The sequence below is a fragment of the Trichoplusia ni genome, chromosome 5 (assembly GCF_003590095.1).
Source record: "Trichoplusia ni isolate ovarian cell line Hi5 chromosome 5, tn1, whole genome shotgun sequence".
In the NCBI taxonomy this organism is placed as follows: domain Eukaryota; kingdom Metazoa; phylum Arthropoda; class Insecta; order Lepidoptera; family Noctuidae; genus Trichoplusia; species Trichoplusia ni.
This window is the reverse complement of record NC_039482.1, coordinates 7188333-7202931: the sequence shown is the minus strand read 5'-3', so window position 1 is coordinate 7202931 and position 14599 is coordinate 7188333. Positions and strand designations below refer to the sequence as shown.

The window sequence follows — 14599 nt, the reverse complement described above, 5'->3', positions numbered from 1 at the left end:
CTTTTCGAGCGCCGCAGACTCGATCGCACAAAAAGTCTGTCGTCTGCGCTACTCCTTAGTCTGATGTTCGTGACGTGTCAGAGTCGCAAGTTTCCAATTTATCAGCCAAATCTTTAGCAGGAATCTCATTTTGTCTTATTTGTATAAGATTTACACCCTATACAATGGCTTAGTAAATCTCTTTTTTAGTTCCAGAAATCCAAACAATTATATAAAGATAAGAAAATTACTTTTTTAACTTTTTTGTTCAAGACACTTTCTTTAAAACATTATCAGCAATTAAAACAGAAAAAGAACTACAAAAATACGAAAGCTACCTTGTAACTTCACAATAATAGCCACAATTTAATACACAATCAAGGAAATTCTTCAAAAATCTTAAAAAAGACGTCTAAAACGCTAAAATACTTAACCTATTTGAGGCACTTCTTATTAAAACATTACGACGACATTGGCACAGTCTTAGACTAAAAACATGAACCTCCTTTTGACGCAAGTCGGGTAAACAAACCGTTGTAAACATTTATGTTGAATGTTTTAAAACAGTGATTGCAGACTTGTCTAAAATTAAACATCATTTATAAGTATAAAATCTTCAAAATCTCAAAGAAAACGGTTTCTGCAAAATAGGTTTTTTTATACCTCCAAATTGAGCATAAAACTCATAATGTTCCTTTTTGATTCTGAACTATAGCATTTCCGCATGACATAAAAAATAACTAATTGGTCCCTAATAATCACTTGTTTCTTATATAAACAGTTTTATTGTTAAAAATGTAAAAACATTCCAATAAAAAAGTAAAAACTTAAAACTGGCATCACATCTTAATTTCTATATTTAATTTCTTGAAAAAGTATGTATCAAAATAATGTTTTTAAAACTTACAACTAGCTATTAATATTTGTATATGCAGACTGAGCTTGTCATGCAATTTAAAAAAGGTTTATTACAACAAAAAGAAGATAAAAACTGACCTTCTTTTGAACCTTAATTATTTTCAAATGTCTGTTTTTTTCTGCATATACAATTAATAACAAGAACACATTCACAATTACAAAACTGTCGTAACAGTTACTTCATATAATATTCACAGTACCCTACTTTAAAATTAGGAATGCTTGCATCCAATGCACTTGGCAGTACCTTAACACTTAAGTAAGTAGCTTATACTAATGACGTTCAACACTTCATTTTGAGGTAGCTTAGTTCACTAATTCCTCAAAAATACAAAATTACACTGTCTAAAGCACAAGAGACCTTATATCACCTTAATAAGTTCTATTTTCACTTGGCACTTAGTTTTTTAGTCTAGATAGACATAGAAGTTCGGTGTTCCGCAGTATTTCGTGGCGAAGGCTTTGCCAGCCTCTGTAGGCGCGCTGAAGGCTACGTCGGAGGCTCGTAGCGCTACGCCGTAGAGGAAGGACACGCGCGCGCAGTTGAGCAGGCGAGCCGCGATACCGCGCCTTCTGTGGTTGATGTGAGTCCATATTCGAGAGATACCGCATCTGAGAATATTGAAATAAACATTAATTATGATGTTTAAATAGGTAGTAAAACAGAGCCGAATAGAAAAACGTTACATTATCTTGGCTACATGAAATAGAAAAATGAAATAATGCGGACTAATTTGTAGTTGATTATCAGGTAAGACAATTATCAATATTTCACTTGAATTTGGTATGTACCTAAATATCAAATTTGTGATCACTGTGATCAGTGTACATTATTTTCGTGCTATATATACTTTTCTGAGGTACTTACTTGACAGGGTAGTCCTCCACACTGCAGCAGTCAGGGTCACCGGGGATCAGCTTGAACGCGCGCACCTTGGGTTCCACTATCAGACACCCTAGAATCTGCTTCTTGTCTATGTATAGGTATGCCTGAAAAGGGTTGGTTTTGATTAAGAACTTTATTGTATCCGGATAATTCTTCGTAAAAACATTTAACAGTTGCTGCTGCTGTCGCAAATGTTCCCACGTGAACATAAATCAGGATAAAACTATCATACGTGTTAAACTCGTATAAAAACTTAAAAACTATCTGTGTCCAAGTTTCGTCTAAATCCGATCAGTGGTTATTGCATGAAGGATAAACAAACATCCATACATACAAACTCTTGTATTTATAATATCAGTAGGATTAATTTGGCTTGAAATTAGAATTTCTCTTGTGTTTACTTAACTTTCTAATAAGGGCGGAATAAGCAACAAACGCTAAAGGTATGGTGGCATGAATATAATTTCGGACTTTTAAAGAACAAAATATGCTTAGACCCCTCGATATGTCCGTCGCATGCTCTGGGCAACTCTGAAATTATTTGATAGTGCGTATTTAACTGTAATCGTTTGATTTCACGATGGTTCAGCGAGAGCAACTAAATACAGCCCAATATCTAGTAGTGATAACTCACAGTGTAGCAATGTATCTGGTCTTTCGGCAGTTCGTTCCCGTAGCCCAGCTGTGGGTGTACCACTCTGCTGAGCAGCTGGTCCACCTTCCTCCAGGCTGGCTCGCCGCCGCGGATACGGATACAACGGGCTGTACCCGATCTGTCCACTATGCGCTCGTCTTTGAAACCCTGGAATACAGAATGTAAAGATTATTTCGGTTACTTTAAAGAAAATAAAGATTATTTTTGTTGTTCTGAAGGAAAAAACGTGAAATACTTATGTCGTTACTACATTGGCGTGAGCTTTAAGCTAAGAGTCATATTGTGTTGGATAAAAACTGATACTTGAAACAACAACTGATAGTTGAAACAACAACTTAATGTGTAACGAAAATTGTATGATATCTGTGTAAAACAACTGCGAGAAGACACTGACTCCTGTAACACAGGTTACAACCTAGCGCAGGAGTCAGAGATTCCGCAAAATAATATTAATACTTTTATTTGAATAAAAATTATTAATAAATTTAATTACTTACATTAAACCTTAGGACATCAGTGGCATTGTGGTGCACCAAGTGGTCGTGCTCGTCTTGTGGGTCGCCGATCTGTTAATTAATAATAAGTTAATCAATTTTGTCTATTCATTTTCTCCTAAACACTAGTTAGGTTTAAATTTTCAATAATTCACTTACATTAGAAGTAAGGGGCTCCCACACAATAACCATTACATCTTTCAGTCAGAACAGGTATCATAAATATGAAAGTCACAAAGTGAATCAGACAGGGGTTCGGTTACTAGCCAGAACAAATGTTTGTGTGATACTGTGATGACTATAATGATTATGTATTTGAAAACATAAGTCTAAGTATGTTTATTAGTTGTCTAGTACTAATTATACAAGCTGTGATTCGTTTGAGACTAGATGGTGTTGCGTGTTGTGCGTCGTGTATGTCTCCTGGTCAGAGTTCGCTTTAACTTCGAGAAAAATAAATGCCTATAACTGTTTACCTGATAGATAGTCCCACACTCGGTGCACTGTGTGGCGCCGAACTTCTTCTGTCCCGCGTCGATGACGTACTGGTCGTCGCCGGTCTTAATCAGCTTCTTACCGTTCCTGTCTGAACCTGTATACAAGAGAAAACAATATGTAACAATAGATAAATAACTGACGACTTCGGTGGTTTGTAATGTGCTGTACTCAAGCTTGAATCTAATAAATATGTTTGCTTTAGATTAGTTAGTAAACGGCCCGTACCTAATATCGAAGCCCGTACCTAAGAACATAAAATCGGGGTAAATCTCAATAACTCATTGTGCTATGAGTTAATCCTGGGTATAAACTACCTGTTTACCAGTTTCGTTTAAATCTTTTCATTGGTTTTTGCGTGCAGGAGTACAAACATCCTTACATCGCATTTAAGCTTCCTACAAAACAATATCTAGAACAGGTGGTAAGATACATCAAACGAATCAGGAATCGCTAGTGATATGCACTGTACAGTGTAGTCACATGCGTGCATTTCTATTACTTGTTTTGATCGCTCATGTCTCTTAGATCGCGTTGCTGGACACTGCATCAGCAGTCTTAATTCTTACTTTAGAACAAATATAGTAGTTCAGTGATTCTACGGTTTACTCACGAGTATTTTTCGGGTTTACCCGACTAGTTTCGGACCCAACCGGAGTACTTAATCATGAGCCGATACGGCCGGGCCGAGATTAAAACGTTTTCGAACGACTTGAGAACGACCTTCTCTTTGAGTCGGTGGTAAATCAATACATACCTTTAGTGCCTGGCGTGGCAATGCCAGTGTTAGGCTTGTCAAAAATGGGAAACAGCTTCGGTTTGTCAGTCTTGGTGATCTCCGTTTCAGTTACTGCTGATACATCTGAAAGCATAATATTAATAAGTTTCATTTTCTCTAATATAACACTAAAGTGTCAATGAAAGTGTATTTATACTAAACCCTTAAAAAACGTGTTTTAGTTGATAAACAACTGGAAAATGACGTCATATATTCAATTTGCTGAGCTTTGCTTTGCTTCTTATCTTACAAAAAATTATAATAAAAGATTTTAAATAAGCGCGAATAAATGGCGACTTATTCATTTCGGCAATAAAACGATATTTTAAACGTCTCCCTCACTTTTACGAGGTTTTTATCAACATTCAAGTCACATGCATAAAGACACTCAGACTCAGGACAAGCATTCGTGTATCAATTAAATGCTTGTCCTACGCGAGGCTCGAACCTGTGACGTGTGACGCACAGTGAGTTTGACGTGGTGATGACTCGGTAATCTATATATTAAAATAATGTCGCTTTTTTAGTAACAAATCGAACTTTACAACGGAATCGAATCAAACTTTTATCGTACAATCGTTTTAACGTGCTTAATATAAATATATGAATACTAAAATTAACTATTCAAAGTGTTTATAAAATTCGTTACAATGTTACAAACACATAATAAACACATACGATGAGACAATAAGAGACAATTTCCATGTAATAATATCGACCTTGTACAAACTAACAATGGCACATTAAAACTTAACAAGCTTTTACAGAAAAGATAATTATAGTCAATTTTAATATAACAATATTATAGTTTATTGTTTAATTAGCTTTCTTGGCCGTGATTTCATTAACGAGGCCGATTCCAACATAAATATTAGTTTTTTATTACTTGCACATCCGACAATTTTAATTGCCGTTCATAAGTTATAATTTTCCAGATATTTAATTATTTACTGCGGGAAATAGTTATGTTTTCATGCGCTTCTGACGACGGACGGATAGGTTGATAATAATATATAGGCAATGTGTGAATAGTAAGAATTTCTGTGACACTGGAAATTGGGTGGCCGGCTTTTAACAAGCAAAAACGAATGCAACTGTCAATTCCCTACAGTTAAAGCTTAAAACACGAATAGAATGTATAACTTTCCAAAATACCCAATTATGCAAGCAACCCCACAGTTATATCAAAGGCAAGGTCGGGGCCAACGTGGTTATAATATGCGCCAGTTCAAAACACCTCTACCTTGTACCTTTGGCATAACTTAAAAGCAATAACTTTCCCCTTCGACAAAAAGGCCAGTAAGATGATAAAAAGAAGAAAACCGTACAAGGATAAGCACCGTCGCCCGGGGATTCACACCTTGGCGCCCAAAGTAGGAATCTAAAAACAGCTCGATAAATTTTTGTTTGTTTCTGTTTTGTTCGCGCGCGGAACTTCTCCCTCCTGATATCGGCGCCCAGAGCGGTCTGTACCCCCATCGCTACGCCACTGAGGATGGATAAGGTAAAAAAGTTAAAGTAATTCTACGTACCAGTAACAGGTGGCACAGCAGTCTCTGTGGAAGCTAGCACTGCTTCTGCATTGATATTGTTAGACTCTGCCATCTTGAGAATCTGTTCGTCAAGCATTCGGAGCTCCCGTTCTATCTCGTCCAAGTCTGTGAGTTCTTCTTGTGCTGAGGACAAATAATGTAAAGTAATTGTTAATAAACTTTAACCATAAATAAAAAAGTTTCGAGGTTTATTTTAATTACGTAATATTAGAGACAGTTCGATATAAAGACGTCCTTTAAATTTATATAAGAACAATTCGAACTAAAGTACTTTTTAATGGTAATGTTTTAATCCTTTATGTAAGATAATAACGAGTTTTATTTGCTTCAATTATGTTGCAATTTATCGTCTAAATAGCGACTTATATTTAAGAAAGATTTTAATAATCACAGTTGATAGAAGATCCTACAATTATTACAAATTCATTCCACGCTTCTATCTTATTTTTTTTCGATGCGAATATTACTTATTCGGGATATTAACTCTGCGCAGACGAAGTCACGGGCACGACGTTGTTGAGAATAATTTAAATGACAAAGAAGTAGTCTGAAGGGATAAAACTTGACCCCTGACCAGTCTTCCTACTCTACGGACAGGACTCCTAGTTTCGCAGACATCAGTAGCAACAGTTGTTATATTAAAGCACTTGTGTCTTTGTGTATATGACTGAATGCTTGTGAAATGTCCCGCGACACAAGGATTTAACTCTTAAGTGCGGGAGTCGTTTTTCTATAGAAAAGAAATGTCTGTTTTCTTTAGGACTTTGATCGAAAATTATTCTAGTTAATGTCAATTATGCCGAGGTCTGGATTAAAAGGTGTCATAAAATAATAATAGATACTTAAAACTAATATTTCTTTTCCTATTCACGATAATAAATGCAACGTATATTCCGTTTACTTCATAATAAGTTAAAACCAGTATATAAGTTGGTACAGGTGTTTCTAACCCCTTCCGTTATAATAAGGGTTGAAACCAGCTGTCAACATTAATATTCTATCTATTGCTGTTAAACCAGTTTTATTTCAGTTAAGTAAAGGTCACTTACAGTTACCGTGTACTGCGGTTATATAATAACTATTTTTTTTTGTAATTTAATGTTAGTTAAAAGTTTACAATGTTGTGTGTTCCTGTATTTTTCTTATATAAATTAGGCATCGTTTTGTAACGATTAAAGAATTATTGAAACGATTTTATAATTGAAATGCTGACGTATACCTTTGTCTTTCATGCTAAAGCTAATTTCATAAACTAGCTTGTGACTCAAAAATAGATCATAAAACTGTTTTATTGCACTTTTCTTTTTGATTTCTGTAAACTATTCGAATTTAAAGACATGAGTTTTCGACGTCTAAATCGACAATCATACGGGCAAAGCAAATGGCAAAAGTAGGTAATGAATACAGAATTTAGTATTTACCTCCAGTTTACTGTTGGAGTTGTAAACGAGAGGTCCTTAACTCCGCAGTGCCGAATAGAGCATTCCCGCAACAAAAAGTAGTAGGCCTCTAGTAGTAGGTCAAAGATTTTAAAATGCTTAAATATTTACCTGCGCCCCCATCAGCATTCTCTTCAACAAGTATGTATCCTCCTTCAACCGGCAGAAACTCTCCGGTCTTCGGTATTTCACCATGAGTTGTCACATGACCATCAACATCAGCCATCACCACATCACTTGCTTGAGGCACAGTACAAGTCAATGGACTTTCGGGCAAAGTTGTCAAAGTACCCAAAGTGGTTTCAGGCAAAGTTGTCAAAGATACTTCAGGTATCTGTTTGTTTGTCTGAGCTCCTAGCTCAACGATGACTGCTTCTGAGTCTTGTGGTAGTGTGGCTATGTTGACTGGTACAGCGGTTACTGGTTGGAAGATTTGTCTGGTTTCTTCTATGACTGTGCTATTGAAGCAAGGTAGTTCTGGTCTTGGTGTAGTCAGTTCATCCTCTGGTACTTCGTCTTCCGTCCATTGGCTTAGGAGTGCTTCGATTGTTTGCTTCTCCTTATCGAAGGGGTCTGCTTTATCTGTATAAATATTTGTAAAATTGTAGTACCTAGTAATAAAGCTTTTGTTTCTGGATTCTTGTCTCTAGTACTACATTATAGGTTTAAATGACATAAAGATAAATGTTTTATGCTATCTATGTAGTATCATCCTCTGGGTATTGGAAGTCAAAAGAGAAAACTGGATTGAAAACAGTAATAGTTTTCTCTTGCATTTGCCAAAATAGAGCTATTTAAAAAGTCTCTTTGAATATTAATTAAATTGCGATTTAGCTACAAAATTGTTTGTTTTCCGTAGTATTGTGATGTTTCTCAACTGAGAAAAGGAAAACAGGTCTACTGACACACTAACAAAATTACAAAGTGAAAATACAAAGATTACGGAATATAATTTAAATACTATTGTTATCAAGACTTTTTATATTAACCCACTTTTTGATGAGATACTTTATTTAAATTAAGAATGCAACAAAACTGGCAAGAAACGTGGGAATTGTTTTTATTGTAAACTTGAAACAAACAAAATAATACCTTGAATAGCAAAACAAATGAAAACCGCATATTTTGAATTTTATATAAAATGATTACATCTAATTCTTTCTAACTTTAAGTTTGTATGCAGAGGGAATATAGATATATCATCATTATTTTTTAACAGAATCCCACCTTTTTGCATTTGACTTATCTTGATGCATAAAAACATACCTAACACATAAATATGCAAAAGCAACCAAAACTCATTTTATTCATGAGAAAATGTGAGCAGAGCATAAATATACGAAATTTCGCACCTTTTTGCATATTAACATAAAATTACTTACCAGTTACAAGCTCCTGCGAAGAGTTCTGACTTAACATCGAAGTGTCTGTCATACTAACGTTAGATTTCACAGTGCTGTTCAATACCGAAGCATTGCTAGCCGAGGCATTCAAGACCTTATGCGCCTTATTTTTAAGGTGTTTCGGCTTTCTAATGCGATGCCTGACTCCAGAATTGATCTGGCCTGGTTTCCTCTTGCGTCTATAGGACTGTGAGTGCCTCAGTCGTTTATTCGCACTCACTTCGATGGCACTCGATATCTTTGCAGTAACGCTAACATTTAGCTCCGGATTACTCTTCCCATAGAAAGACTTTGCCGACAGTATTTCTTTCAGCCTGTCACTATTGAAAAGCGATAAGCGAGCTTTAGGAGCGTTTTCCAGTCTAGGGTATTTGGAATGTGGTCCATGCTCTGTCAGACTGTCATTCCGGAGTCGTTTATGACTCTTCTCGCTATCACAAGCGGATTCAGGACTCTCGTCAATCTCTACAACTGAGCGACGGTTGTGCCCCAGCTTCGGGGGCGAAGCTCCCGCGCCGGTAGTGTTGTGAGGGGTTTTCAGCATCTGCGTGGGGGAAAGCATACTGCTCATATCCATCTTCGTCAAGCAAACTACAGCAGTTTTCATAGGAGATATATTTTTCTTCTGTTCTAGAAGAACACCCTTAAAACTTTGTAGTTTTGGGGTGAGTTTGTGTCTTCTGCTTGATCTCCTTACGCATTTCGTTGGCGTATTCTCTTTCGAGTCTGTTCCTGAGTCGGTATCGAAGTTTAGGTCTTTGAGGGAGCTGCTGCAGCTCTCTGTGTCTGCAATGAGGCTGGCCAGGCTCTTGCGGGCTCTGCTCGAGGTGGAGGAAGTGGTGTGCGCGCTGGCACAGGAGTGCGTAGACGACGGCGTCCCCGGATGGTGTATAAGGTGTGGCGTGGTCGGCGTCGACAATGAACCAGTACATTTTGAGTCCGAACAAGAGTATTGCTGGTACTTCTTCAAAGTAAATGGTGACTTTATAAAGTTCTTCAAATCATTTGTTTCTTTCAAAAGCTTCCTAGTTTGACTCCTCGTTTCATCTGCAAAGTAAAATGCAACTTAAATAAATAATGCAAATGACTGTAATTTTCTTAATTATTATTATGATTTATGTATTGATTTGAATACAATAATACAATGCTTTATTGTTCTTTGGTGTTATGCAAATACTTTTATTATGCATAAATTAAGTATAATAATATGTTAACACTTAAGTAATAAACTTTTCATATTAATTATGGAACTAAAAATTACTCTGTAAAAATATAATTTATACAGTACTATTAGGAAGTAATTTGGGTCAGAAGTGTAACTGTTATAAATGAATTTGCTAGCAAGCAGTTCTTGTATGATAAAACCATTGTCAACTGTGTCATTCCAATTTTCAAAGTCAGCATATATATTTTTTTTATTAACTTAAGTATAGTCTCAATAATTCAATTTAAAATACATAAGACTTGCATATACATTGCTTTTTCTTAGAGTTGCTTTAACATCTTTAAACAATTTATTAAAAAAACTATTTAGCAGATTATTGTTGAGCCAATTTTTAAGATTGACAAACAGTCAATTATATGCGTCTGCAAAATTTGTTTGACATATTTCTCTCAGTAAATATACTTTACATGACATAAAGCAATGAATAATTAAAATGTTTTAGGCTTGATAACTTATCTGTCAATGACATTCTGACTCTAATGAATGTTAATCATTGTCAAAGTTTATGCAAAGTAGGTCTTAGTTTGATTAGGAATATTCAGACTGATTTTTAAGACTAAATAATTAGGATCTTGTACCATTTTGATATAATAAGTTATGAATGGTTATGGAGTATGATTGAATATTTTCTATTAACCAGGGCTCTACACTGCAGTGCCAAACAAAGAGCCCAAGTTGATTAAAAAATAGACTGGGTAACCAGTATCTACAAGACTTAAAAGCAAGATACCAATGTTGCTCATTAAAAACTCTAATGGTAACATACCTAAAATTACAAATAACAAAATGTATTTTTTTTTTTCGCTTAGCAACAGATCTTTTTACACAGTTACAAGTACTTTGTTAGAAATGAAAATAATTAGGTCAATGAAATTGAAACAAGTTGTAACAAGTCTTCAACAATAAAGCCAAACCTTTGTTCTGTAAAGACACTGGTCATTAATAAAAAAAACATATACATTGATTATATTCTGAATTCAAAATAGTGATACAGGCTGCTAAATAAGTAAGATTTTCTATTAGCATGTTCCATTTTTGAAATGCTCTGTTTTTAATGCAAACAGTGAATTATCATGCAGTACCTATAGAGGAAGAGATTGTTTTCTCAATTCCCAGTTTTACTATCTAATACATTATTGTTATAGCAATAAGAGATTAATATAAGTTCTTTTAGCATTAAGTCTTTGTTTATTGCATTAACATTATTTCTATGTCTAGTGCAGAATACAAAACAGTGAGGACATAAATTAGTAAAAACTACAAGGTTAACTGGGAACCTTGGAGGTGTATTTCACAATGAAAGGTTAAAACACATGGTTATTATGACCCTCAGTTAAATAATGATCGTGTAGTGTCACTGTTAATAAGAATTTCTTAAGTAAAAACAAACGTTGAAGTAATGTCATAAAAACTTACGCCACAAGTTTCGCTCCGGCGTCTTAGGAACATTCTGGTCATTTTCGTCTCCAGAGCTGCTCGAGTCCAGGGTGCTGATGATGCCGAGGTCACACTCCTCGCTGTCGCTCTCGCTGTCCACCACCGGCAGCTTCCGATGCGTCGTTAACGACTCCCGCGATGGCATCTCCTCACATTGAAATAACCCCTTCTTACGCTCAGACATTTTTGGCGTGTGAGTGTAAGGAAGCCGCGTAGAACGCCTCGGAGTCGTCGTGGCCATTTCTCCGACGCAATAACTGACCTTAATTAACAATAAAACATGGAATAGGACACTGCACTCCTAATGTATCGGTGACCTAGCTTCACTACTTAATACAGTTTTTGACAACTTTACGACAGCAATACTACATATTGTAGTGAATATATTGTAAATAAACGTTGAATTAACTGACACACAAGTATTTAGATAAAGAAATTTGTAAATTGCATCAAAAAACGTGCACCCAAAAGCTCCTATCGAAACGTTAGCAAGCAACCATTGTTGTTTGGCGCGTAAACACCTGTCATGTGGCGGTGTTGCCATTAAAAAATATTGTTAATATGCAGTAATAATATTATTTTCGCTTAAAAATAAAAATAAAATTGCAATATTTCTTGACTTTCATTGCATTGTGAGCAAGAAAATATAAATAAAAGTTAAAGTTGCACTATCCTTAATTCACTTCAATTAATAATTTAAATTTAGTATTTAATAAATAAGTGATCCAATGGGTGATAGGTGAAGTAATGATGACATGACAATAAAAAAGATGTCAGTTTTCATTAAGCTCATGTTAAATTTTGGTTTATTAAAATTTTCAATATCATATTTTAATTGAGACTTATTATAACAGGTAATTGTTAATGAAACCCAAACCCATGATTAAAACTACACCTTAAGGTCATAAAATTATCTTAATAACACTATTCAAGTTTATTGTGTCTACATACTTACCTACCAGAATAATTAGTAACTCTATATAATGGGGAATATGCACGTGACTTAAATATGGACAAAATATTTTTTTTTGTAATATTTATTGCTACTGAAAACACACTATACAATTATTTTTAGAATTTATTTTAATTTAATAATGAAATTTAATCATCAAAAAGTGGCTGTTTTGAAATTACCGCGCAAATTTTCGAAACGCAACACTATTGGTGGAACAAAACGTGACGTCAGTTTTACACGAGACGTCTGCTGTCAACAAGCTATTTGTATGGTTTCTTTTTGGAGGAATAATTGTTATTGTATTGTATCCATGGTAATTAAGTCGATATTCACTCACTTTATTTATTTTTTGGTAATTTTGTAAACCAATCACTTTGCTGTTGACATCGAACTCGTGTAATGGTGACGTCACGAGCAAGCGCGCCAAAATGGCCGCGTTTAAATTGATCGCGATTTTAATATTTAATTTTTTGCATAATAGTTTATATTTTGGACGTGATATTTGTATGTTTGGTAATGTAATAACTAGTAGAAACATATAAAAAATAAAAAAAAAATCATGCATATTCCCCATTACTAGCGCCGTTTTCAACACAGGTCAGATGTCATAAGGAAATAAGACGACTTAATCAGTATACAACCTCGGCGGACTCACTAGCCAGTAATATGTTATTAAAACATAAAATTAAATATTTATACAAGTACTAGCTGACCCAGCAAACATTGTTTTGTCATGGTGCAAAAAAAAACATTTAGGGGAATGAAAAATAGATGTTGTCCAATTCTCAGACTAAATCAGTACACAAAATTTCATGAGAATCGGTCAAGGAGTTTAGGAGCTAAATTACGTTCACTGTGACACGAGAATTTTGTATAAAATTCACAGAAAGTAACAGTTTATATCTACCGAGATAGAATTGGGGATGATATTTGGGCATAAGTTCTGGATCAAGTGAACCGATTTTGAAAATACTTTCAGCAATATAAAGGCAAGTTATTTTGGAGATACAATGAAGTGGGCATAGGATAGATATGTGTTAATCGAGGTTGCCAGCGTCTCTCAAACTATTTAATTAAAATTTATCTACTCTATTGAGCCCTATGAAATAACAAACATACACATACTAAAACTTGCGTATTTTTCTATTTCTCTTCTACTACATACTTATGTAACACATTACAATGGACAATTATGCCGTATACTTGAGTCAAGTAACTAATTACTAAAAATAATTACTTAATTATATTTATTAGGGGAAGGTGGGGTAAGACGGGGACCTTAAGGTATTTCATAAATAAAACCCATTTTTTTTAATTGCACAACGTAGGAACTTTTATTAATTAAATAATCAGTCTTTCTTCTTTTAATAACAATCAGTCAAAACAAAAAAAAATAAGTTCTTCTCATAAAAATATAAACTTTTAAAAAATAACTGAATCACCCCATCTTACCCCACCTATAGGGTAAGATGGGGTATACCCCTGGGGTAAGATGGGGTATAGACTATTTAAGCGCCGTCATCTTCACAAACCGGGCAGATATGTTCAGCTTCGTCATCGCTGTCTTCCACTCCTGCACAGACACAATGCGCTCACTTGCCTCAAGTACGATAAGTGATACAAGTATGATAATCGGAATACAAGCCGCGACAGTATAGACATTCTGTATCTTCTTCTTCTGTGCCTTTTCGCTTTTTCGGTTTTTCAAGTTCTCTTTATTGTTATTTTTGTCATTTACTTTTTGTTTGTTACATGTGGTTTTAGTTTCTACCTATTTTAGTTTTCCTCTCATTCTTTTTTATATAGAAAAGCAGTAATAATAGCTGCTTTTCCCCTTCTTCGAACTTGTCTTGGTCTTTTTTCGGCGAATCGCGAATAAGGCATTAACTTTTTCGGGCTAACCAGATGGAATGCATCATTATCTATATAATCATTTACTGTTGCCTGCTTGAGACATGAGGTTGAAGCAGTTGGTGGAGGTGGAGAGTTTGCTAAATGATTTACGGCGGTGTAGCCATTTAAGCATCAGGAAATGACAACATTACTGTTTTTGGAACTGTACTATAAAAAAATAGTTAATGTTGAATGCAATCTCAATACAAACTGAATAACAACTCAGCGGATAAGATCGGGTACCTACCCCGTCTTGCCCCACATAAGTGTCCCATCTTTCCCAAACTGGACTTAAAAGTTGTATTGAATTTTTAGAGGTTATAAATCAAAAGAAACCGGCATGAATTAATGAGTTTACAATAGTAAAATAAATACAAATTAACAAAAAAAATATGTCACACATTATGTTTATCATACATTATAACAGTCATGCACTTTATATGCTTCAATAATTAGATAAAACCACTTCAAATTTTAAAAATGTACTTA

General features: G+C 34.9%; 1 protein-coding gene across 1 annotated transcript; it reads right to left on the bottom strand.

The window, feature by feature from the left end:
* Positions 1–1009: 1009 nt before the first annotated feature.
* Positions 1010–11812, bottom strand: LOC113494276 (N-acetyltransferase eco-like). The gene is made up of 10 exons (XM_026872545.1): positions 11242–11812; positions 8580–9647; positions 7309–7779; positions 5738–5881; positions 4185–4289; positions 3409–3524; positions 2936–3004; positions 2418–2585; positions 1766–1887; positions 1010–1509 (listed from the first exon to the last, which is right to left on the bottom strand). Exons 1-10 carry the CDS (start codon positions 11501–11503, stop codon positions 1305–1307), a joined length of 2730 nt encoding a protein of 909 aa, XP_026728346.1. The 5' UTR covers positions 11504–11812; the 3' UTR covers positions 1010–1304.
* Between the last annotated feature and the right edge of the window lie 2787 nt (positions 11813–14599).

Bases quoted from the DNA above. Each gene is read 5' to 3' on its own strand.
- LOC113494276 (XM_026872545.1), bottom strand. From the start codon at position 11,503: ATGGCCACGACGACTCCGAGGCGTTCTACGCGGCTTCCTTACACTCAC. The intron at 3,005-3,408 runs GTAAACAGTTAT...ATTAATTAACAG, and splicing joins AGTGTGGGACTATCTATCAG to ATCGGCGACCCACAAGACGA. The intron at 1,510-1,765 runs GTAAGTACCTCA...CAATATTCTCAG, and splicing joins GTGGAGGACTACCCTGTCAA to ATGCGGTATCTCTCGAATAT.